This window comes from Hibiscus syriacus, unplaced genomic scaffold (assembly GCF_006381635.1).
Source record: "Hibiscus syriacus cultivar Baekdansim isolate YM2019G1 unplaced genomic scaffold, ASM638163v2 tig00110332_pilon, whole genome shotgun sequence".
Taxonomy (NCBI): Eukaryota; Viridiplantae; Streptophyta; class Magnoliopsida; order Malvales; family Malvaceae; genus Hibiscus; species Hibiscus syriacus.
The window spans coordinates 9,989,558-10,017,483 of record NW_024062688.1 but is presented as its reverse complement, the minus strand read 5'-3'; the positions used below and the strand labels follow the sequence as shown (position 1 = coordinate 10,017,483).

The 27,926-nt window shown below is 33.5% G+C and overlaps 1 protein-coding gene and 2 pseudogenes across 1 annotated transcript; 1 reads left to right on the top strand and 2 right to left on the bottom strand.

Moving 5' to 3' along the window:
• Positions 1-72: 72 nt before the first annotated feature.
• Positions 73-27,757, bottom strand: LOC120119802 (annotated as a pseudogene).
• On the top strand, positions 2,774-4,215 carry LOC120119805 (probable WRKY transcription factor 46). Its single transcript, XM_039139611.1, has 3 exons — positions 2,774-3,241; positions 3,341-3,469; positions 3,560-4,215. Exons 1-3 carry the CDS (start codon positions 2,949-2,951, stop codon positions 4,119-4,121), a joined length of 984 nt encoding a protein of 327 aa, XP_038995542.1. The 5' UTR covers positions 2,774-2,948; the 3' UTR covers positions 4,122-4,215.
• On the bottom strand, positions 12,383-13,770 carry LOC120119803 (annotated as a pseudogene).
• Positions 27,758-27,926: the final 169 nt, after the last annotated feature.

Sequence of the window (27,926 nt, the reverse complement as noted above, 5' to 3'; positions counted from 1 at the left end):
ACTATATTCTTTAAAAACAATAATAATATGTTAATTTATTAATAAAAAAATTACTTTCAATATATACACATATTATATATACAACTATTCAAATCAAATATCTTAAAGAAAAACAATACTTCTTTTAACTAATAAGCCACTTAATATATTCAAATATTACTAAAATTTATAAGAATATATCCTAAAGAATCATACTTTTCTCCTTGTCATTTTTTTCTTCTAGAAACTTGTCGATTAAAGGATATATCGAGTTTAGTTCGAAGAATAGAACTTGACCCAGTCCTTGACAATTTCTTTTTTAAAAGGGAAAAATAAGAAGAAATTCTTGGACTCCACGTAATTAGGGCTTCTTCTCAATCACTTGAAAGTAGGGGTGTATTCGGTTCGATTTTTTACCAAAAATTGAACCGAATCGAAATAAATGGTTTTTTAAAATTTAAACCGAAACTGAAAACCGAATGATTAAAAAATCGAAAAAATCAAAACCGGTTTTTTCGGTTCAGTTCGGTTTTTTTAACGGTTCGATTCGGTTTATCGGCTTTTCAATGAAAAAATCACTTGAAACTATAATTTTTTTTAAAAAAAATTACCTATTCGGTTCAATATAGAACAAATGGGTTCTATATGAAAAACCCAAACCGAACCGAATCAAAAGAATGAAGACTTTAAACCGAACCGAAAATCGAACCGTATAATATCAAACCGAACCGAACCGTTTTACTCGATTCGTGTCGATTTTTCGATTTTCTCAATTTCGTTGCTCAGCCTAGGGATGGCAACTCAACCCGAATCCGACGGGTTTCGACCCGACCCGACCCGATCGGGTCGGATTTTTTAAAAAAAAAATTCGGGTTCGGGTCGGGTCGGGTTTAGGGTGAAAAAAATCCGACCCGACCCGACCCGAAAAATATATATAATTTTATCCTATATATTTAGGGATAATTACAATAATGTCCCTCCATATATAATTTTTTTCAATTAAGTCACTGTTTTCATTGAATAATTTTTTTATTATTATTATTTCGGGTCGGGTCGGGTGAAACCTTAATTTCATCGGGTCGGGTCGGGTCACGGGTGAAAAACCCTTTCTTCTCGGGTCGGATCGGGTGGCCCAAAAACCCGACCCGACCCGACCCATTACCATCCCTAGCTCAGCCCTACTTGAAAGTTTCCTGCACAACTTGCTTAAAAATCTGTGTGGTATTTTATGCAAATATATATGTTGGCAGTATTTAATTGGCTCATAGAAATGGATTGTTCCGTCGTGTTTCCCTCGGTTAAAAGTAGAGCATAGCATGTGGGGGGAGAATATTTTTGAAGCCTTTAAAGTGTGAACATTCCCATTTTCAAATGGAATTTCATATTCCACAAACTAAGTAAACACGTGCTTGGACTTTAGGCTGTGGGGACTCTCTCATAATGGTACATAAGTTTACGTGCACCACAATCTTGTTTAATTATAATCAACCCATCTGTTTTGGGATTCTTGAACCTAATTTAAATTTAAAGTCAATTAGCCTGTTCATCAATGATACAATGCGATAAAGCCACCAGGTTCAATTAACCTGCTCTTCTCACTCACCATTATGTTTGTAGTATATAGATTCTCTTGGCGCCGTTGTTTCACTTTCATTGGTGTTGTGTCATTAAGATATCGTGTTTTGACTATTAAATTTGTTAAACATTACATTAAGTTAGTTAGGCTTAAACTAAAAAATATATTTAAATTATATCATTTCTTTTATCGAAGTACCTAAATTATTTGTTGTCAAAATAAAACCTTAAACTATTATATATAATCACTTTAAACACTTCAACCATTTTTTAATCAAAATAAATCCTTAAACTATACGCTCATTTTCCCTTTAAACCCCTAAAGTATTTTTTGGTAAAAATCAAATACATAATTTGTGTAACGTGTTAACATCTTATTAGTGAGAATTTTCTTCTAACTAAAAAAAATGTTAGGACTTAAAATAATTAAATATAATAATTTAAATACCTAAATTGGCCAAAAAAAATAGTTTACATAAAAAAACATATTTTAAATACTTATTTTTTACTTTAAACCAATTAATTATTTGTTATTCAAATGAACCAAGAAATGTGTTATGAATGATAAAACTGGGATTTAATGAACATTCAACACTCATAAAAATTGAATTTTCTAATTATATTTTTTAGAATGTATATATTTTGTAAAAAAGTAAAAGCTCACAGAACTTCCACACTCTCCATTAAAAATAAAATAATTACTGAAATTAGGTGAAATATATTGATTCAAATAATACAAGTAATTGAGATCTTCGATTATACAATGCATACAAATAAATATCTATATATAATAAATTTATTAATTGGTCGAATAATGAAAAATCGTTGTATTATTGTATAATTGGAATCTTGATATTTATATTAGAATGTAAATCTTTCTACTTAAAAAAGTGATAATGATAATTTAGGTATAATTAAAGGGACAATGACGCCACAAAGTCACGTCAGCTCAGCTGTATGTAATCTAAACTCCTCCTCGCCGCACCTTTAGCATGTAAACGTGAATTTTAGTAAGCAAGAACGCGGAAGAAGATTGGAAGATTCTTGCTCGCATCGGTCCCAACCAATCTTCTCTCATTTCTTTCATTCATTTTGACTTTCGTCTACAACATTTTCTCACTTTTTTTATCGGGTTTGAATTGGTCTTCAACTCAGCCTTCTCTCCCTTTTCTATAATACCACGTCCCCTCCCCCATTTTATTTACGAGAACCCTTTGTATCTTAGCTTCTTCCATGTCGTTTGCTTTTGGGTCTTTATTTTAGTGCAGAGCTACACCAGTTGTTTTCATCTGACATGATCTAGTGTTGCTCCATTTTGTTTTGTTTTATGTTCTTAAAACTTGGGCGAAACTTGAGAGCAGATATTTGGGTGTAGACTAGTGCTGTTTTTTTTAATGGAAAAGGCAATGGATTGGGAGCAAAGCATGCTTTTGAGTGAGCTAACACAGGGGAGAGAATTAACGAATCTGCTTAGGAAGCATCTGCATTCATCTTCATCCCTTGAAACACGTCAAGTCTTAGTTGAGAAAATACTCTCTTCCTATGAGAAAGCTCTTTCCATTCTGAATTGCAGTGGTTTTATGGTTGAAACTCAACCCAAGGGTAGCACCGTAGGCTCTCCTGCTTCCATTGCCTATAGCAGCCATGGAAGCGACGCCTCTGATGAAAAACATACGTTTAAAAAAAGGTAAAAATAACCATAACTTCCCATTTTTCTTCTTCTTTCTGAACAGCTTTGTTTAATAGTTCCAAAGTTCAGTTGTAGATCATTGGTTTCCTTTTACAGAAAAACATGTTCGGGGTGGAGTGAGCAAAAAAGGGTCTGCTCCGGGACTTCTTTAGAGGGGCCTCTTGATGACGGATATTGCTGGAGGAAATATGGGCAGAAAGATATTCTTGGATCCAATTTTCCAAGGTAAAGAGATAAAGAAATTGGTTCTGTTTTCACTTTCATGGATTGTAATGTACATATGTTTTAAAATTGAATTTGTATGCACAATTTTAGGGGATATTATCGGTGCACTCATCGGTACTCGCAAGGTTGTTTAGCTGCTAAGCAAGTTCAGAGATCGAACGAGGACCCTACGATCTTTGAGGTGAAATATCGAGGAAGACATACCTGTAACCAAGCCACTCATTTCGAGAAAGGCGATCATTCTGGACAAAAGCAGCAACTTGAAGAGAAGCAAAAACAATCAAAGGAAACAGGGCTCAAGGTTAAAACAGAGGACTTGGACCATAGAGACGATATATTTCCTTCGTTTTGTTTCCCTATTGAATCAGGAGAAGTTGAAAACGGGTTATCTGTTAAGTCCCAAATGGAAAACGACATGGCATTTGTGTCTCCAGCGGCATCTGATTCCAACTATTTTTCAGTGTCACCGTTCCAAACGGGCAGGTTCGGTTTAGGCCAAAATGTGCAGACTTCGGAATCCGGGTTGACAGAAATAATATCTGCACCAACATCGGTTACGAATTCCCCAGTAGTAGACCTGGGTATTGCATCACTTGAGAAGTTGGAATTCGATCCGAGCTTCATGTTTGATTACTCTGAATTCTTCTCTTAAAGTAGTGCACTAGTTTTTCTTGTATGGGAGATGTTTTGTTTTCCCTTCATTTGCTTTTTGACTAGTCATTTCACTTAATTAGGAAGTGTTGAGAGTGTTTCATATACGAAATGGTAGAGAAAAAGAGTTGCAATCTTCATGTAAAATTTATAACTCCTGAATGAATTTAACGAGATGTTTAGTTCATAAATGTGTGTTGTAATATTCAGGGTAATGCAACTGATAGCAATCAGCAAGTTCTGCAGAGCTTGCGGATAGGAATCTAGCGATGATGGAAGGATTCTGCATGCAGAAAATTAGAGCTTCGGAAACATCATTAATGTGTACTTTGGAAGTTTCCCCACCAGTTCTTTGTCACGTGATTCTGGAACCTCAACCACCTAAAAAGTAAAAAAGAAAGAGCAGCAGAAAATAGAGGAAAAGGAAAGATAATTATTTGTTTCATATATGATGATCCATTGTTTTTGGACGAATGAAATCCCATAGGGTCGTTGGTTCCTCTTTGTTTGTCAATCCCTGACCCGACAGATTCATTTCTTACACTGGTCCTTTGTTTATGTTTCTCATTTGGTGGCACTCAATTTGGACATCGCCATTTTATCTCACAGCCAAAATAACACTAACAGTGACAGAGAAACAAATATGCAAAAAGGAAAATATATTGAAAATCAGATTTGAAAATGGAAGGTGGAATAGAACTAGGGTAAATATATAATACAAATTAAAGGAATGTATGAACCGACAAAATTTTATGCTGGGACGAGCTTTTAAAATTTTAGAGGTGACACACTTACAAAATTGTATGAACGAAAACATATTAATATTAAAAAATATAAAAAATATTTAAAATATATGATAATCTGAAAATTTAATCTTCGTTATCTATTTTGAAAGAAAGGTATTGATGAGAGATGACATTTACCTTTGGGAAAGGTATAGTTTGATGAAGAGAGGATCTCAAAAGCCTATGAAAGAGAGGGAAAGTGGATCTAATACTCGCTGATATCGCCTTTTCTAAACACAACCCTAATATTTCCTTTGATTCTTAAGATGGTTCTTTTTCTTATTTATGGCGTGTGGAGTGAGGCAGAGATATTAATGGGATTTTGAACAATAGCAAGGGTTCAATTATTTAAGGACTCGGCTCTTCCAAAGATCAAAATAGTTTTGTTATACTTCCTACTGTCATGGACTGCACCTTAGGGTCCAAGACTTTGGCACCTTTGCTCAAAAAAGAGGTTTTGTATGCGTAGACTTTGGCTTGTCAAGGCTAAGCTTACGTTGGCCTAGTTTTTGGAGAATGCTTACGAGTTCGAGAATGACCATTTTCGAGGGCACTCAGGAGAAGCGACGAGGGTGTTACATGTTCGATGGGACCAAATTGGTCAAGGCTCGTGGATTCGGACCATGGCATGTGTGTGGGTTTCCGTAGAAAAGTTATGTGGAATATTGGACTTGCCCATAACCATTAGACTTGGCCCGTTCCTTGGAAGGTTCCATAGTGGATAAGATTATCTTTTAATCTAAGTAGATAAATACTTAATTAAAGAGATAATGTTGTTGAATTCAAATTCCTTAAGATAGAGTTTTGATATGATTGGATTCAATGTAAGTCGTTGATGCACTTTGATCTAAATCGTTGGTTTTTGAGGGCCTCAACTATAAATAGAGAGCTTATCCCTTAATTTGTAATCAATTCATTCATCAGAGAGTAATAAAACTCAGGCATTTACTCTTGAATTCTTCCTTCCCTTATAGCCTTTGTTTCTAGTTTTCTAGCCTTTGTGGCTTTGTTACTTAAGCTTGTTGGCATTCTCTGTGTGCTCCAAAAATGCCCTAAGCTAGGGTTACCACCACCAGTTCACCATATTTTTCACTGCTCAAAAGTTCTTTTTCAGCCAATATCTTCGACACAGTGTATTCCTACCCAAAAAATACAATTTATTTTAGTTATTACCATCTCATATACAGTTTTTAAGTAACAGAACTTGCCTTAAGGAACTCATTAGAGTAAGAAAGTGAAAGATCAAGGGGGTTCAACAAGTTTCATCCATGGTGTTTTTGTAACCATTTCCGCCGTCTTTCAATGGTGATGCAGCACAAACTGAGGCAGTGTAGATTAATCGTTTGATGTTGCCTGATTTTATACAACACTCGGCAATACTTTTTTTTTGCGTAAATTGCAGCCTCTGTCGTGTTTTTAAACTGTTCATAAATCTCAAAAACCAACCAAAAGGGAATAAAAGTGATAGTTTTGGTAGTTAAACATCATCAGAATGTTTGAACGTGTAATTTACTCAAAAGAAATGTCCCAAGAGAGAAACCTGAGAATCAACAGAGTGTTGCATGGGAGTTGCAACATGGAAAACCAAGGAACAGCCATGAATCGCTTGCTCAAACTCATTTGGCTTGTATTTATCAGCTTCGAACAAAAATAATTTTGCGTCTGCATGAGGCAAGCTCTTGAGGAGTTCAACCTTTGAAACATCACCTGCCATAGAAATTTCCCATTAAAAAGAAAATGCATTCGAAACACAGTCGATTACAAATTGCAGAGAGCTAATAAATAGCCAAGTTTATGAGCGTGGCATGGACGATATATCCTTTCCCTAGTAGCTTCTTGGTCAGTGAAGAGCCAATGAAACCAGTGACTCCTGTAACACATACCCTGCAGTTGGCCTTCTCCATTGCTGCTAAATTATCTCACTTATGTGTGTGTATATGTATATATATATATATATATACACACACACACAATTTGTGCTATTGTTATTGTATAACATTTTGAAATTCTGATATAATGATAGTCAAATGATGGGATACACGCCACCGTGAGGAGGAAAATCAAATAAATCAAGGACTGATGCAAGGTTCGATTATTTCATACGATTGCACGTTTAAAAGTTGTCGTTTTTTTTTCTGGTCAGAGCAGCCAGCATAGACTTCTCCATAGTAGAAAAATGTCATTAATATAAAATCAGCCATGATGTCAATCATCAATCAATGTGGAGTGAAATACTAAATTAGAGCCGAGCCAAGACAAAAGTGATAGATTTGTCTTTGTCTCTTATGTTGATTCATTTAGGCACTCTTAATTGTTTATTTGAAAGAGAAAGATCAAAGTAATGATTTCATATGATCAAGACAATCAATCGAACTGGTCAGATAATTAAAGCTTTCACTATACAAATCTCAAACTTATATTATTTCATATAAATGAAATTTAATAATTTTATTGCAATACGAGCTAAATAATTTCAATAGTAAAATAAATATTATTATATCTTAACGTCTCGGGTTATAACACCATAAATATCATATTTAAGAATTATCTTTGAAAATATACTACTTTATATTTATTTTAGATTAATAAAAAATTAATTTTATTGTATGAACGATGTTGCAATTTCTTGCGTTATAAAAAAAAGTTATATTTGCTTTTTTCTGGAAAATTACTTATTTTATAATTCAATTATTATCACGTTTCTATTTTGGCCATCAAATTATTTTTTTAATAAATTTGTAATTAACGTTGTGTTTTTTTTTCTCTATTTTGATGATTGGTTTTAAATTTTCGTTAAATTTAATGCATGTGATGATGTGACCAATATAATAATAGTTTTAGTAAAAAAATCTATATATACTATAAATTTAATTTTAATTCAAAATTATTTAATAAATTTAATCATTAATATTTAAAAAATTTATCAATTTGATCCTTCATTAACTTATACTATAGCCTTAGTGCCACCATGTTGCCTTTATTCGACATTCAAATTTTTTCTTTGGTGCCTTATGTGAGATACAATATTTGATTGAGACATTTCAATCCAAGTAACATACATCACATTAATCATCAAATGACAAATTCGATCTCAATTTATATATTTAACATTTTTTTAACCTTTTAGAAAAAAAAAACATTTTTTTCTAAAATCATTAACCAACAAAGGTCATCATCAGAAATGTATTTAGACCATTAAACTAATCATTTTAGAAACAAGGGAAAGTCGACATTTTAAACTTGATATTCATAAAACATTTAAAACCCTCAACCGTTCTTTATTTGAACCTGAGCAATCGTTCTAGTTCTGGTTGAAGGTTTTTCCCATATCTGAAAATCTTGGTTGTTGAGAAACTTTCCTTTTTTTTAGTCGTTGATTCATCGCGACTGCCGAGGCTTCCTACGCCAGTTCACTTCATTGTCTTCTTTCTTCGTCGTTCCTACTGTCGTTCTTGATTGCTTCATCTACTGTCGCACTGCATGTGATTTACCATTGTCATCCTCCCTACTAAGAATCTTCTCGGTTCATCTACCATTATAGTTTCATCTCGATTTGTCGGGTGATGCCTTCCTTTTTTCTTTACCAGTGACGTGTCAATGGTAGAAGGTTGTATTGACAACGATAAGTGTACAGATTGTGGATGCATATGATTCCAAGAGATCACCATTCCTGGTATGAGAAAAACGCTTCGTAGGTTGCTAGTCATCTCGGGAACCTTAGTGCTTTAGCATTGGGTCCAGTTTTCATTCGTTTTCTAGTTGATGATTGATAATCTGCTTTGGTGATTTGTGTCCTGCATTTAGAGTTGTATCAGTAGATGGTGGTGTTGATAGTGTGTTCTGATTTCATTCAGTTTGCTGGTTATTGAGGATATACTACCTTTCTTCTTGCGGGTTATTGTTGGTCTGCATTATTGCCGATGTTAACTATATGGAGTTGAGACATTATAAAAGAAACATGTCTAACATGTTAGAAATAAAACTTGATTTCTAGAAAGTCGGCAAAGCTCGAAACATGTTGCAACATGTGACAATTAACTTGGCAGCATCTCAAGACAGATATGATGGAAGCTTATGTCCGCAAAAATTGGAAATTAATGAAGCTTAAAAATGTGGGCAGCAAACACATATAGCAACAGCAAAATTTACAAATTTGAAATGTCAAAGGCGGCAGACGTAAAAGCTTATAAGTGGCAGCAGCTAGTGAATTGCTTAGTTGAAAAGGTAATTGCAGTCGTAACTGCCCGTAGTGTCAGATAAACGTACACAAGATACCAGAACGCATTTATAATGCAAAATATAGAATCACTCAATCTCATGGCAATTTTACCATGAGAGAAGTCCTCAACTCAACCTCAAAAGGGAAAGGTTCGAGCAGCACTCGTCGATGAGGACATCGACTAATAGGGTGAGGTAAAATATTGTGGCCGTTCCTTTCTTATGTGGCCACAACCGGATAGGTATACCAAGGCCAACAATGTATAGGGCCTATCGACAGGGTATAATAAGTTTGTCCTATTTTCAAGCATTTCAATATTTAGGTAGAGAAGGTGGGGTAGGATACATAGTCCCCAGTTCGAGCGTTTTAATGTATATAGATAGCATTTACGTTATTTTGTTTTTGCATATATGTAGAGGGTGGATAGCCGACAGAGTTTGGGCTGATCCACAGGTAAAGGTATGTGTGTAGACACTCCATCGAGGGTTGCCCTTGCAGCCTAATCGATGGTGTGGGGTGAGTATGATAGTGTAATCCGATGCTTTTTAATAATAAACTATTTTTTCCCAACAAAAAATGTGAGGTTTGGGGTGTGCATCCGCTATGCCCCACGATCTCTAACCTTGGCTTGGGAAACAGTCCTGGTGGACACTGGAGCAACCAACACTTTCATCTCACCTGAGGAAGCTAAGAGGTGTGGATTGAAAGTTACCAAGGAAGAGGGATAGATGAAGGCAGTGAGCTCATCCATTGTGGCGATATGTGGGAGTGCTAAGAAGGTGAAGATAAAACTAGGAGTATGGGAGGGGAAGTTAACTTTACCATATCTCCGATGAATGATATTGATGTTGTTTTCGGTATCGATTTTATGATGTCAGCACAAGTTATTCCGATGTTTTCTACAAGTTGTTTGATGTTGTTGGGAGAGAGCTCATGTGTATGTCAATCGTACAACTAACTCTGAATTCACATACAATGGACTTTATAATTCAAATCAGATTTCAAATTGCAAATTCAAAATTAACCATAACATAATTCAGAACAATTGAGCAGTTCATACCCGAAATTATTCGTAAGTCATTTTAGAAAATATTATAAAATGCAATCATTATAATAAATCATGTTCTATTTATTTCAAAACATTAAAATAAGTAAGAATGAAGTCACCTTATTAGCTTTACTATCAAACATTTTACAACGATATCTTTTTTTTTAATCACTTACTTTATCCTTCACCTTCGATTTGCTTTGATCACAAGATTTATAGAAAACTAAACAACATCGTACAAACAACACAACATGCAAATTATATGTTAATATTTAACTAATATAATTAAAATCTAACAGTTAAATTCATAATTATACTTCGATACTTATTCGATATAAAAATCGCTTCATTATTCCGCAACAACTTCAACATTTTCAAAACAGTACTTCAATTCTATAAATATTCTTATTTCTCTCCAAACCACTCCATTTCATAAACCTTACAATTTAATCACCATTTTTGAATTCTTTTAGAATTCATACCAACTTTTCAATTCTATTCAAAATGGTCCTTTTATTTTCACAATACTCCAAATTAATCCAAATCAACTTCTAAATCTTGTGGAACCATTCTAATACTCAATCTAACCTATAGAACATTTTTATAAAATTTTTCCAACAACTCCTCCTCATAGTCAAAACTTACAATTTAGTCCCCTACTGGTCTCCAATTTATTTTCAAGCTTGATTTATCATCCAATATTTATTTCTAGTCAATTCAAACCATTCCCAATCAATTACATACCAAATAAACCAAATTCAACAATTCCTCATAAAAAAACCCAAAGTGGCCGAAAGTTTTCAAGTAAGCCCCTAGTTGTATCTAATTTATTTTCATTCTTGATTTAGATTCCATAACACTCTTAATATCAAAATTCAACCTTATATCAATCAAATTCAATTTCCTCTTCATCCACCATAAATACCCCCATTTGCACATCTCAACAAGAAACAATGCAATTCTTATACTAATTTGTAGAGAATTTAGTGTAGGTGATTTTCTTATTTCACAATTTAGTCCCAAAACTCACTAAAATGGACCAAAATTGAAAAAAATAAAAATTCACTTACCTTAGCTATAGTGTTTCGACATAATCCTAAAATTTACTTCCATGCCATCGTTTTATCTCCATTTTAATATTCTTAAATAAATTATAAAAATCCCACTTATCAATTTCCATCTTTTCTCTTCCAATTTTCTAAAAATTCAATTTAGTCACTAAATTGCACTATTCCACTTTATAATGTAATTTTCATCAAATTCTACCAATCCAACCCAAATTCCACTGTTTAAAATTATCATTATAATTTTTCTAACCTCAAACTACCTTCCTTCAAAATTTTGTAAGCTTCCAATTTGATCCGATTATCCGATTTCTTATAGGATTTTATTGTTTTATAGTTTTTAATACAAATCTCGAATCAAAATTTTGATTTTCAAGAAAACGTCAATTTTTTAATAAACTATTCATTTACAGGCCAAAATATATAACTTTTAAAAATTACATTTTTGGTCCCTAAACTTTTACAAAGTTTATACTTTGGCTATTAAACATTCAAAACTTACATTTTGATCATTATTCAGAATTTGGGGTTTTACATAGACTATCAGTTTTGTTTTATTTTAATATCTAATCTTTCATTTGTTTTAAAATTATACCTAATGTTTTTTAGTACCTTATCATTAAAATTTTAATGGCATTGTATGTTTTTATAGGTAAATTATATCATTAATCACTTAATTATCTTCTCACTCCTATTTTGGTCACTAAAATTTAATTTTTTTTAATTTAACTACTCAACTTTCAAATTGCTAATATGTTAATCACTCTAATTTATTTTATTAATAATTTTTGTGACATGACATTTTTTTATTATTATTTTCTTGATATATAATTAAAGTAAAATAATAAATTAGAAAGTTGGAGTGATTAAATTAGGAGTAATTTAAAAATTAAGTAATTAAATTAAAAAAATTAAACTTTAATGACTAAAATATGAATAAAAATATAATTGAGTTATGAATGATACAATTACCATAAAAAGGTACAACAGGTAACTCACTCATTAAGTTTTTAAAACTAAATAAAAAGTAAACATTTATGTGTAGTTTACTATTCATTCCAACGTTCAAGACACACATGTAATGAAAAACAATTACAATAACTTTCCGGTACATAAAAACAATGAAAATTGGAGCGGTCCGGGTTTCTACTTGCATGTCTGACTCTTCCACTTATTAGCCACCTCGGAGAGTGCCTCGGTGGAAGACCCATTGCTACTAAGCACCTTAGCAGCTGCTTCCTTAAGGTCTTTCATTCTATTTCGAGCATCTTCACCTTCCATTAGAACCTTTACAGCTTTTGCGATTTCGTCTCTGCAAACTAAGCCGTTTTCATCTGGTTTAGGTCTCACTGCAACTTTGATAACCTCTCTTAGCATCAAAGCATTCATCTTTTGTTCAGCGTAAAGTGGCCATGCGATCAAAGGCACCCCATTAACAACGCTTTCCAGAACTGAATTCCATCCACAATGGGTCATAAACCTACCTGTTGACCAGTGGCTCAGCACTTGAGCCTGTGGTGCCCACGATGGCACCACTAGTCCCCGTCCTTTGGTCCTCTCGAGAAAACCCTTCGGTAGAAAATCAAAAGGGTCCTTTTCAACAGTATCATTTGGGCTTTTCATGACCCACAAGAATCGTTGTTCACTCATTTCCAACCCGAGAGCCAACTCATTCATCTGGTTACAAGACAGGGTCCCCACGCTTCCAAATTAGACATATAAAACCGACCCAATCGGCTGATCATCGAGCCAATTCAAACAATCCGAGCCATCAAATTTACGAGTCGGATCAATATTAACAAGTGGACCAACCGGGTAAACCGGAGGCTTATCGGGTTCTTTCTCTTGCAAAGCCTTAATTGCTCCCGATTCCAAATCCACGAAACTGTTCACCATAATTCCTTCCGCCACTCTATACCTCTTCGTATGATGAAGAAGCCACTTGTAAGCATCGTTTCTCCTGTCTTGAGTGGGGACAAGTAACTCTTTTCCGTGAATAGGTATGCACCCTGGAATTCTCACCAGTTCTAGCATGTCGCTGTACTCGCATGAAACCGTCTGATCAAGCTTGGGTAGGTAAAGGAACAGAGACAAGGTCATGGCCGTGGAAGGGAAAAATATATAGGGAGAGACGTTGAATTCTCTGGCGACATCGAATGCGTCGGTCCCGAAAAGATCAACCACCAAAGCAACAAGCTTTGTTTTCGCAACCAGAGATTTCAAAGCATCCCGAAGGAAAGAAATGGAGCGACACACGGTTAAAGAAATAATGGTTTCGATCTTCGAGTCGTCGGGGAGGTCGCTCAAGTCAGCAGGAGGAAGAAAAATATGATCAATGGAGGTTGGAAGAGAATCAAGGGTCGATTTTTGAGGTTTAGAAGGAGAATCATCGGTGGGAATGACAAAGGTGACAGTGAAGCAGTGTTGGTGGACGAGTCGTTTGGCGAACTCAACAAGTGGAATCAAATGACCCATCCCTGGACTCGGCAGAATGACTATATGGGGTGTTCGTGATCTTGCCATGCCAAATGAAAAGGAATCTGAACTACTCCACTCTTTCTTGCCTTCCTTTTCTATTTTATACGATAGACATGGATAATTCACTGAGATTTCAGTGATATATGTATACATACATGTATGGGAGGGTGATCTCAGTCCAAACATAAGGATCAGCGGTGGATGCAGGCTTTATTCACAATGAGCACGCACCTCCTCTAAATTCAATTTTTTTATGTTAGTAGTTTATTTTATCAAAGATCATAAAATTTTATTTATGTTCATCTTTTACAAAATATTATATTATATATATATATATATATCACTCTTAAAAATACTTTTAAATCTACCATTCTTAATGATTAGGTTAATAATAATAGTTGTCTCTACCTTTATTTTATTTTGTTTTTTTTGGTCTAATTGCTGTCCTTACTTTTATAAATGTGAAAGGTTGCTGTCATGATTGGTAAATACTTCTTTATTTATTTTATTATCTATTATATTTTAATTTTAGTGGACATTTTTTAGTTCCATTCCAAATATTATTTTTATTATCTCTGTACGAGTCGAGCGACTTCGATGGTAAAAGAATTATTGTTATTTTTTGAAGTCTCAGATTTGAGTATCGTAAATGTCAGGATATGAGTATTCAATATCAAATTATTGAAAATTATCTTTAAACAATATTATCTCCTACTTATTCATATTAATAAAAATCAATATATCGGCTCAACATTATTTGCTAATAGAAAAAAGAAAAGTCATTTTAAATTAAATTTTAATTTTAATATCAATTACAACTTAAGCGATACTATTTTCCAATATGAATTCATCATATATATTTTTTATTTTGGAACAATAATTAATAAAATTCAAGTGTTATTTTAATTGATATATATGAGTTATTATTCTATATATCATCGATAAAAAATTAATTCCACTAATTATATTTATAGGTAATCAAATATTCTTTTAAATATATTTTAAAAATAAAAACACATAATAGAAAATGAGTAATAGAATCGACAACGGAGAGACTCGTGGACCGGTCAGGTATGAACACATTTTTGTTCACTTGATATATTCCTCTATAATTGAAATTTAATGTTTTATTTGTCCAACGTGGAAAACAAACAGGAATTCTTTAGACACGGAAGTTGCAGTTCCACAAAAACATCTAGAGTTGACCAAAAACGTGAAGGCAGCAACCAACACAATTATATCTCTAATTTTCGTCAGCTCCATCATAATTATTGTTTTTTTTTGTAAAACGTATTTTTAAGTAGTTTTGCATGTTTAAAAAATAAACACATGCAAAACGATACATATATACAAGCCTCATTAAAAACATCTCTAATCATACTTGGAGGAAATACAGTGCAACATGTCGATGTTACATCTCAAGCTTTTACTCTTAATACGATACACATTGCACATAAACATTCACACCAGAACGTAACACGGCCAAACAAAGCCCGAGAACTACACATTCTACCCACTCACTCGATCAAAGAACATTCGGACCACTGGTGCGCCTCGCCTCCAACCCTTCCTCGACAGACCTGCACAGCAAACGACCAACCAGAAGACCATTGCAACTAACCATCAACTTCATCTCTCTCCACTCAACATTCACATCGGCAATCTCAAAATCAAAAAACAAATCACCAAGGACACATAGCATCTCCACTAATCGCCATCCCCAGAAATAGACTAGCTAGAGTCAACCAACTTAAAGAAATTCTACAATTAAATTACTATATCAACACGCCCAGCAAAACACAACACCCTTGCAACCTCGCTAAACCACAGGTCCCCACCTACCATTACACCTTATATTTCAAGCAAACAATAACCTTCATGGAAAGCATAACCTGTGATATTTATTTATTTTTATGATTAAATTATTATTTTTATAGATTATTTTATTTTGTTTTAATATTTATGTCTTTAGCTTTGACGGTTGACTTAATAAAAATAAAATTATAATATAATAATAATTTTAATTCTAAAAAAATTATATATTCTATTAAATGAAATTTATTTTAAAATGATTTAATAAATATTCAATATTTAAAAATTCTATTAATTAGATCTCTATTTTAATTTAAATTATTATTAAATTAAATCATTAAATTATTAGGCATTGGGACACACTTCGATTAGAGCATGAAATTATTAATATATAATATATATATATTGTTTTATATTATTTAGCTTTAGTTGTTTAAACTTCGTTTTAACCAATTTAACGGATTAAATTAACTGATAATATTAAATATTAAATATATAATATTTATATATTATTTATAAATTTCTGTTAATTTAATTAATTGCACCATTAACTGAACTTAATTAGATTCGATTAATGGTTACGAAAAAAATCAATTACTGAATTTTGAGTAATCCGATTCGATCAATTAACCGATTTAACACTCCTACCTTGACCATCATGGCAGTGCCTCAGCTGAGCTGATCTCTTTAAAGGCAACCGAGTTGGAAGCGGGGGAGATGAAGGAAGAAGAAGCTGAAACTGGTCGGAGAGGGAGAAAAGGGGAAAGATGATTTACCAAAGATGGAGTTTGCTAACAGGACCGGTTTTCAATCTCAGCGGAATCTTCGGAGTCACCGTCGCTACCCATCTACTCTTCGTTGACGTAATTTCTTTTACCCTTTCTCTTATATTGCTAAACCCTAGTTTCGATTAAGTATTACATATTTCAATTAATATTAGTCATTTGACTAGGTTTCAAAATTGATTCAAAATAAATAATTTCTGACTGCCAGTAGAGTTAGGATGATCGTTAAGTATACTTCAAAAATGTTCTTGTCCTCTCCCAGATGTAGAAATATGGGTTGAATGCAAGGAGGATTGGCATAAGATTTTATATTAAGAGATATGAACTTTTATGAAGTATATTAAAAATTTAAAGATATAAAATTACAAAATTTATAGATGTACAAAATAAATTCATAAAAAAATAAACATTTAAATTATATAATAATTTAAAATTTGGGTACGACCGCCCTGCCCCCATCGATCTATCTTGTCATGGAGGATTATTTGAAAGATTGCTATGTATAGGGTACGACAGTATTTAAAAACTGTTCATATAATACAAGTGTCAAGGAGTTTTAGACGTCTGAAGTCATGTAAAGGGGGTGTTGCACATCCGTTAAGAAAATGTTGAATATTTGCAGGATCCCTATCTTAAGCCCAAGAAGAAGATTTGGAGTAGAAAGAAGATGACAGCTGCTTTCTTGGTTTTGGCATTAGCCGGCATCTGAAACATGACTTGCTTGTTGAATAACATCAATTCTGCCTGTTTTACAATTTGCTTGGTGAATCTTGAATGTATTTTATAAATTTTGCCCGACACATGGTTACAGGACATGACTTTGAATGTCACCTATAACTGCCCACCATTTGTTCCTCGTGAAATTAAGGCAAGGAACCAGAGTAACTAGACATGTTTCATCTTCACTACTATCATCTTCTTGCCTTTCTAATAATTTGATTTTTCTGATTTTGGAATTTCAATTGGGAAAGCTTAGGACACAAATCTCAGTCAGTAAACAATGTGGTAAAAGAAAGGGTAATTTTCATGATATATGTCACACCCCAAGATGAGGGTTAAAGTTAAAGTATTTGAAGTTTTAGTTTCGTTGTGAGAGTTCCCTAAAAATATAAGGACTTCTATAGTAATTAGCCAAGTTCAAAATATTCAGATACCAGTTTGGTTTCTAACTTTTATTTTCTCCCATTTTTTAAAATTGCAACCGTATCACATTTCTCTCTCTCTACATTCGAGTTATGTTCAATTCATTGTCGATATGGCCTCTGTTGACTATGACTCGTTGACTTTATCCGAAAACTCCTAGCTTTATGTTTTTTTTAAGATTGAGTTTGTTTCCACGGTCTGTTTTGTCAAATTCTAACCGACCTCGGTAAATTGTTCTCCATGCATTAAAATATATTTCTGGAATTTTTCGTATCAAACTGGCCACTTAAGGGGTCCTCATGCTCCCCCACACGTCGTCGAGTAAATGTGAGACCACTCCAGGCAGTTTCAATGCTTTAACCGACTGAACTGGTTTTTCTGAACCGAACTGGTTGGACCGGTTGACGTGCATCCGTTCACCTGACTTGACCCGTTAACCCCGACCAGACTCATTGACTTTGACCCGTTGACTTTTCCGAAAACTCCTATCTTTATGTTTTTTTTAAGATTGAGTTCGTTTCCACAGTCTATTTTGTCAAATTCTAACCCGGAAGCCCTGTTTTGCCTCATTTATCGTTTAAAGTTTTGATTATGTTAAGTAAAATGTGGGTTTTTTGACTCACTTTTTGGTATTATTTTTTTAAGATACCCTCGTATCTCCGGACCGTTCTCCATTAGATCTTGATCACTCTCGTTTCCCTCAGTTCGATTTCACTCACTCGTCTTGCTTGAGATACGCGTAAGTATTATTTAATGACTTTATAGTCTATCTCTGTTAAGATATATGGTTTTCATATTCATAAAGTGATATTGTTTTTAGGTTCCCTTTCTATATGATCTAGTTCTACTAACCGTGGGAAGCGTAAGACTTAGCCAGTATTGATTAGCTACTATAGGTGTGTCCCCTTTACTTGTTCGATACTTTTGATATGTTATGCTATAATGTTATATGTCACTGTCTGACATCATATTCATAATCTGATTATATTTTATCTTTGACATTTTTGATTTCTGATTATTGTTGCATCATTTTAAATTTGTGCATTGATACATTCATGTTTCTACAAGGGTTCACTTACAGAAGGCATAATCTATGTCCTAATTCTGCATGAGATTATATCCCATCCTGATTCTGAATGGTATTATATTCTCATCTAGATTCTGCATGAGATTATACTCTCATCCTGATTCTGCATAGAATTATATCCCCGACCTAATTTTGCATGAGAATATATCCTCGTTCTGATTCTACATGAGATTATATCCTAGTCCTGATTCTGCATGGGATCCTCTATGGAGGGCAACATCCCATCATGTTTCTGATTTCTAACGAGTTCCTCCTTGGAGGTTAACTCAGGCTCCTCTTCGGAAGGTAACGTCATCATCCTGGTTTTCATTTTTTACTTTGGGTCCATTTTGGAGGTCTTAGGTTCCTTTCAGCAGATCATGTTTTCTGTTTTGTTCGTTTATTATGAGAGGTAAAGTTGTTAGGAACTCTATATTAGAGGGCACACTGAGCTTTATAGCTCACTTGTTTCTATTTCTATTTTCAGATTATCCAGATGTATAACTAGTTTGGTTATCAGATGAGTAGTCTCTATTTCACATTGAGATTATTTTTTTACTTTCAACCGCTTTAAATTGTGGCATGAGTTTATTCTAATCTCGTATTTAGTAAATGCTTTTAAATAGTTTATTAAATAAATTTTCATTTGTATACTATTTTTGGGATCAACCTGATTACTCTGATTTAATTATAACTCTTAGGCCAAATCTGCTTACAGACACCGATAATTTAGATTGTGTATGTTGCAGACAATATATATATTAACATTAGATCAAGAAATATCAGGTCCAGATTATTCAAACAATTCAAAGTTTCTGGGTTAAGATCCCTATTTTTTGCTGTTAAAGAAAACCAACATTGCTTGAACAACATTGTTTATAAGATATACGTGAATTTTATCTATATACGTGAATAGTTGGCATAACATCTGTTTCCTGAAATCTGAGGGAGGCCTTGGAATCAAAGACATAAAAACTTGGAACAAAGCTTGCATGCTCCTACTCATTAAAAATATCCTAGCAGGTGAAGGTTCACTTTGGGTGGAATGGATTAAATGCTATGTCCTCAAAGATAAGGACCTATGGACTGTTAACATCTGTTCATCTCTAAGCTGGAGCATAAGGAAACTCCTTAAATTGCGATCGGAGGCTTACCCTATTTTGACTACTGGAGCTGTGACAGTGAGAGCTATTTGGGATTCTATTCGAGAAAAAAGACCTCTTGTTCCCTGGCAGAAGATTATTTGGTTCCCTCTACATATTCCTAAGCATAGTTTAATCTCTTGGATGGCTATGCTTGATAGACTTCCTACAAAGGAAAGACTCCACCGTATGGGACTGATTAATGACTGCAATTGTGTTTTTGTGACAACCATACTGAAACAAGGGACCATCTATTCCTTCAATGTTCTATGGCAGATTTCATTTGGAAATCAGTTTTCTCTATTTCTGGCATTCAGTCTTTTCCAAGTATGGAATTCTTTTTTGCGTGGGCAACTTCTTCTTGGAAAGGAAATCTCTGCTCACTTCAATTTTGAAGATAGCTCTCAACGCTACTATCTATTTTCTGTGGGAGGAAAGAAATAAGAGACTGTTTCAAAGCGGTCTAAGAATGCTCAAGAACTGTTCCAAACCATAAGGGATATAGTCGGGCTGCACTTAAAGAATATGAATTTTAATAAAATGACAATGTTAATATTACTCTTGCAAGGAATTGGGAAATATGTGATCTTTGATTTTCTTTGATTTGATTTTCTTTGTAAGTAGGTTGCTCACTGTATTCCAGTTATTGATTTTGTTTACTGTTACTGTAGCAATTTGCTATTTGGGTAATAAAATTGAAATTATCCAAAAAAAAAAAAAGGAATGAACAGTAAACAAAATTGAAAAATCCCCAGATATGGAATTACCTTTTTAATTTATTATATGTTTTTTCTACGCATATCATCTTCATCTTGCAAAAGCAGCAGCTTGTCCCTCCTTTGAACAAACCTTTCTTCTCTTCCAAATCTTACTACCCAGAAATTCTCCCAATCTTCAAATTAGAGAGAAGAAGATCCCTTGGATCTGCCATTCACATTGCTCGTAGAATCCGCAATGGTGACCGGGGTGACATCTTGCCAACGAGAAATCCTGGTGTTCATCACGTTGGAACTGCCTATGGAAGGCAATTTCATTAGATGCCTCTCGATTTGATGAGTGAGTGATACCAATTCATATGAATCATACAATCCCATCTCTCTAATGCCGCTGCTTCATCTCTTTCTTTGGTTTCCGATGATTCTTTCATATTTTGAGTTTGAAAAACAAGCCTGTGGGATTTGTCAGATGAATGAACATTTTACATTAGATTTTAAATTAAATTTAGCTTGTCCCGCCCCTATGTAACGTGGAATCCTTGAATCATTCTTTTGTTGTTTTAATTACTATTCGTGATGAGTGATGAACAACTTGAATATCTTAATTAGCTGACAATTCAAACAATTATTGTCTTTTAATAATAAACTTAGGTGGAACCAATAGAAAAGGCAAAACAGTTGTCCCAAGGTGGGTAAAGAAATTGAGTTTCAGGTTTCAACGTTAAGCAATTAGACTATACTCACTCTGCATTTTAAACACCAGACCAATCAAAGTATAATTTGCAATTTAGGCAAAAATAAAATAAAAACATTTATGCTAAATTTGCACATATAGATAAAATTGTGTGCTGAGCTTCGAGCTCCATGGTGCTATATACCAACATTTAGCGTAAACTTGGTAAACAGACATATTCATATAAAGTGTTAGTTATATAACCGTAAGATTTATATAATGATCAGCATGCTCCATGGATAACTTATTCAAATATATCATAAATTAATATAAAACATTCAATCTTTAATTGTACCCATTAAGCTAATCACTTAGATGTATTAACATTTTTGAATGACATTTGTAAGCAAGATAACACTAGCTTAAGTATACGAGTGAACGATATAATGCCAAAACGCAAAATTAGTATAGTACCTAACTGCAAAGTATCCATATAACACGAAATGCAAGTTTGATTGCATAGTGCATGAGATTCTATTACATGTTAATTATATCTAATAATTTTCTATTAAAATACGAGGTCAGAATTACAAATTATTTGTATTTACAAATAGAATGTCTAAATTTATGGTATAGCATATCGTAATGATTTTATAATATATTCAAACTTCCATCAACAATTTGGATGAGTTAACCTTTTAGTTTGTAAACATCAAATTATTTAGTTAAGACATTTTAACATTATTCAATCCATCCATTAATGTAACAACTTGGATAAGTAAACATTTCCGTCTGTAAACATCAAAGTACTTAATTAAGACATTTCAACGCTATTCAAACTCTCATCCATTAATGTAACTACTTAAATAAATTAGCCTCTTTAGTCTGTAAAAATCAAAGTATTTAGTTAAAAAAAATCAACAATTCAAAGTTTCATCCATTAATGTAACAACTTGGATAAATTAACCTCTTTAGTCCATAAACATTAAAGTGTTTAGTTAAGATATTTCAACGCTATTCAAATTTCTATCTATTAACGTAACAACTTGCATAAGTTTACCTCTTTAGTCTATAAACATCAAAATGTTTAATTAAGATATTTCAACGCTATTTAAACTTACATCCATTAATGTAACAACTTGGATAACATAACATCTTATGTCCATAAACATCAAAGTGTTTAGTTAAAACATGTCAACGTTATTCAAGCTTTCATCCATTAATAGACGGAGTTATGTAGGGGCTCAGAGGGACCATTGCCCCTCCCCTAATTTTTTATCATTAAAAATATAGGGAAAAATATTTATTTAGAATTTGAATTTTGATTTATTTTGATTCTCCATTTTTTATTGTTAATTATATTTTGTCCCCTTTGAATTAGAATCATGGCTCTGTCTCTGTATCCAAATTGATATTATAACATATCCTTATAGTCGTATTGGCAACATAATACATTTATATAGTCGAAATGGCAACCTAGTAGGTTCATATAGCTAAAATGGCAACATAGTATCCATAAATCGAAATGAAAACAAGCATATCAATATAGCTTAATAACACACATACAAAAACATATAATTCGACAAATAACATGTCACGTATTTATAAATTCAATTCATCAACTATTTTTTTCATAACATGATCAACACAAATAAGGCTAATAGCTAGTCTCAATACCTTATAAATTCTCGCTATCATTAGTCTAATTAGTGGGTTTTCTGAGGTTGAGCTCAAGAACATATTCTTATATTTAACTTATTAAAATTAAAGTACACTTCAATTTCCCCCCTTTTTTCTCTATTGTGTCTGGTGGAGGAGGAAGAAAAATAAGATGACATTTTTTAAAATGTTTTTTTTCATGTATAGAAAAAAAAATGGTTGTCCCTTTTTCCCATATGTATGGGGTAAGGGGGAGGTAAGATAGTAGGCTACCCCCAATACTAGGTTGAGAGCAGCTTTCGTAAGAGACCTCCAAATTATGAAATGCCCTCCGTGGGACTCGAGACTTCAAGAAATAACAATAATTTCTTTATCACCGAGATCGTTTGGTTTGTGCTCTTACAAGTTATATTTTTTTTATTAATCTAAGATGATTACAAGGCAACGTATGTTATAAAGATTCTCAATAATTTGACAATGAAAGCTCAACACCCTTGCAGTCTCTGATGCTCGAACTAAGGATCTCTAGAGATAACAACCATTCATTTAATCACTAAAGTAACTTGGTTCGTACTCTTATCGGTTATTTTTAACCGACAAATTAAATTTGAATTTAATGTTTTTGAAGGCGATAACATATGATTAATATAAAAAATTGAATCATCATAGCATTCATATAAACTATACTTTTAAATCATCATAACAAATATAACACATTGTAAATTTAACTCAATTCAGACAGTAATTCAAGTCCATAAGTCACATGGACAATTCTTACAAAGATGACTATAATTGTGTTTTATAAAGTAGTATAGGGTTGATTTTTTTGAGGAAAAAAATGGAGACATTTTATACTTAAAACTTATTTTATATCAATTTAATCATGAGACATGTTTAAGATGAAAACACATTATTTCAGATTAATTTATAGCTAACCCCAGTTTGAAAATCTTATGGAACTAATATAATTCCACAATGTATAAACGCATCCCAACAACTATGGGCTTTTATCATTAGTCAATTGAGGAATGATAATAGACTTTTTTGTGACAGCACTCAACCTTTTAGTTGATCAGCAAGCTTTATTGACTCCAAGCATATAATATATAGTTTCCAAATTTCATTATTGTTTGGTTGAATATATATATATATGAGTGCCACAACTGCCTTGAAACATGCATAATTCGATGAAGGAAGAATGGCCATTCGGAGCGGCAAAATCTATTGTTCTTGAAATATTGTCGGTGATGAGACACACTAAAGTTTTATTTAATTTTTAGTATATTTTAAGTTTATGTTATAATCTATATTTAAAATTTAAAGTTGTTACTTTTAATGATATTACGAATCTAAAATTTTCATTAAAAATTCTATATACCTCATTGGTACCCATCACTTGGGAAAAAGTTTTAATTGTTTTATATTAATTTTTTATTTTTTTAAAAAAAAATCGTACAAAAACAGGCACGTACTAGACTAGACTGGTGAACCGCCTGTTTTCGTTGACGTTTATGTCACATGAATATGCATGCCTCCAAAATGCCGGAAATGCTTTTGTTTTTTTAATCTATTTGTTCGGCCAGCATTGTCGGTTCTCTATGAGTTATCTCGTTTTTTTTATTTGAAGACCGACTTATTAAAAATTCATTTTTAGTGTTTTATTTAAATAAATTTGTATTTTTTAAAATTATTTAATCCTAAAAAAAGTTGAAACAAGTTTTTCAAATCCCTACAATAGAAAACATTATGAAACTCAAATCATTCGTGTTTCTTTTTACACTGACAAGTCTTTGCTTTGCTGGTCGAGTAATTGGGAATCTGAATTATCCAAAGTACAAATTATTCATGTTGATAATGATTACTGCAAAACAAAGTAAGACTAGAACATCTAGACATAATTTTTCCACGCCTAGGAAAGATAAACCCCACCATATTAACCTTCCTAATCCACTTTAGAGGCTATTGATTGAATGATTTGGGACTTAAATAATTATAAATTTTATCAAAAGGTGTTTTATCTTTATAATAAAGATCAATCACTTATGAACAGTAATTCTCCAATTATGTTTCAAGCTAATTGAAAAGATAAGATTGTGGAATCGAGCTCATCCATGACGAACTCCTTCGATTTATTTATAAAGGTTAGCTTGATTGGTAAAATATTTAACTACAGCTAGAAAGCAGTACTGTTGTAGCTCTTGGCTACATTGTCGCACAAGATTTGCAACACTTTATGATTAGTAGGCCCTATGCATCGTGGTGTTTTAAACTGGCTAACAGCACCACCTAACCCTAAGTAATGGTCCAGTATCTTCTGAAACGTTCCCCTCCGAAGAACTCGGAGCTCGAGCGGACCGATGGCGTTCACCTTCCGGGAACTAACGTAGCCTGCATCGACAAACGAACGATCCAAACAATTGCAGCATTCTTTCAGCACTTGCTCGCTTACTTCCCCACTAATTTCCCAGAATCACGTAGTGACCGGGGTCCGTCCATAGGTCAACATGGCTAGAGAAATCGATCACTTCCAGCTTTTCCTTGGCAATTAACTTGGCTGCTTCTTCCACGGCTACCTGTAAATCTTTCTCGGTGTTCTTGTCGATGTTCACTGTCAGCATCAGATTTCTTCTGCATATAAATTTCAGTTCCGGGGTCGAGTTATGGAACCCCATTACCTTGACAACATCCCCTAACCGGTACCTGTATAAACCTGTGGTTTACAGTTGAAGGGGTATTAAAATATTTGATTAAAAGTATGGAGACACAACTATTCAAGTCCGAGTCCTCAACTAAGATTAACATATATACACTTAAATACCGAGAAACATGGCTAATGCAATGTTTGAAGGGGGAGGCAAAAGAAACTGCAGACAGAGTCAACGATCCAGAATATAAAATTTCCATTTCCAGCTAGCTGATACCAATGACTAAAAAACAAGCATTAGAATATTTTTGTGTGATGAATGTGATCATTTTTAATTATTTCCATAACCTAGGCAGTTTTGTTTTACATGATCCTATACTTTTCCAGCACGATACACAAAACCCTATGACATCAAAATAATCTTCTCTTTCTTTGTCATATATAACGATGTTAATTATAGTTTAACACATACTATTGACCAAAAAAAAAACCCATCCTTTTCATAATACATCTTAATTTGTAAGTTTTATTTTTAATACCTGAAAGACTTTGGATATAGATGAGAAATCATTGACCTCTTCCCCTACATCATTTATGTTATGCCTCTAGGCTACTCTTTACTTTCCAGAAGAAAAAAAATGCAGCAATTAACACAGAGACTACCGAGCAAGATTTTCTGATATACTTACTGCATTTACAAAAATGGAAAGCCTATAGAGAGAAAGGCATGTAAATATGATAAAATCTATGATAACAAGTTCACTATAAGATTCCAGATGATACTTTAATGTTAAAATTGGTAAATGTACTTTTATAAATAAATAAAAAGATTTGATGCATCAGATATGTCTCCTTTACGAAGATTATCTCTACTTCCTAATATTGTGTCTACATTAATGAAAAATGTGGATTTGCAGAAATATCTATTAAAAAAATCATAACAAATAAGACAATTAAATGCAGAAAAGGGTCTGATTCTTAAGGGAAAAATAAAGAACTTAGTACCTGCAACACTTGTGACGATAATCTCGTACTCTTCACCAACCTTAACTTCAGTCAGATCCAGTGGTTTGGGCTCCATAGAGATGAAACTAGCATCAAGCTTGTCTTGGACTTGCTCTTCAGCATTTTCTCTCAGTGGAATGAACTCGAAATACCCAATATTTGGAAGAACAGCGTAAGTAGTTGACTCTGGAGGCGTTTTTGGATTGATATTTGCCCCGATCCATCCCTCAGAAGAACCATAATCAGCACTTAAAAGAGGCACATCTCCTGCATAATGCCTTAGTTTTTTCAGATAAGGCTCCATGGAACCAGTCATGATCCCGTAGATGTATTTGACATTAGGGAAAAGCTCTGGAATCACTCGGTACCAATTTCTCAATCCCGAACACTTCCTATGAATCAAGTCAGCCAATTCAGGATTCGGATTCAGCAACTTAGCCATTGCCGATCGAACCGAAGGAAAAGTTATCCGGCTTGTGACGACACCTTCTCTAATATCAGCACAAAGTTCTTCCCACACTTGTTCGAATGTTCGAAAGGCATGAACGATACTATGTGCAAAGGTAGAAGAAACAAACTGAACTTCCTCCCGAAAAATCAATCCACATAAAAGATGGCAATACAAGGACTGGTGGAAATCTGGAGCAAATATCACCTCATCGGGGCTGCAACATTGAGATTGCATCGCTTTCATCGCCTTCTTATACTGCAAATTGCGGAACACATTGGTCGTTGCAGTTCCGGCAAACAAACCACCCTTGGTTTTACTCTGCTTGCTACTATAAATGAACTGCAAAGCCTTCCCGTTAATAATAGGGAATTCCCTGTGCATCAAATCAAACTGATGAATAACAGAGAAACAGCTCAAAGAACTATGTTAAGTAGTTTGGGGGACAAGAAAGGTTAACAGATATTCAATTATACAGTACCTGTTTCTAAAAGCATAAGAAGTACGGTATATCTGCAAAGTAGTTTCCATCAATTCATCATTGAAAGGCACGAACTTGGGTTTTCCTTGAGTGGTTCCAGAGCTGCCAATTTACAATAAAAATTTAAGATTCAATCTGAAAGGAAAAGAAAAAGGAAATTAAAGTGAAAAAGAATACCTGAGAGAAATGTTTGTAATTGGTTTCCCGGTGAGAATGGGGGCAGAAGGACCATCGGCGATTCTTTGAATGTAAGGCTCCAAGTCTTGGTGAGTGACGAGAGGAACACAAGACTTGAAGCTTTCAGGGTCAGTTCTGCCGGCGAGACCCAGATTCTGCAAATACTCGGCGCCTCCGTTTTCTTCTAAAATCTTCTTTAAAGTCTCGCGTTGAACGTTCTTGGCATCTTTGGTAATCGCTTCAAACTCTTTATCAATTTATCAACGTCCAGAATTTCCATACTTTCTAACATAGTTAATGAATCCTATGACATAAAACAAGACAAGGGAATGAAATGAAATGGTGACTATTTTACCTCTATAAGGAAAATATTTAAAAAGCTGAATTTGAAAGCATAGAAAAATCAAATTTGAGTTCTTCTTTGGTATTAATAAATGCAAGAAAAATGGAACTGCCAACAA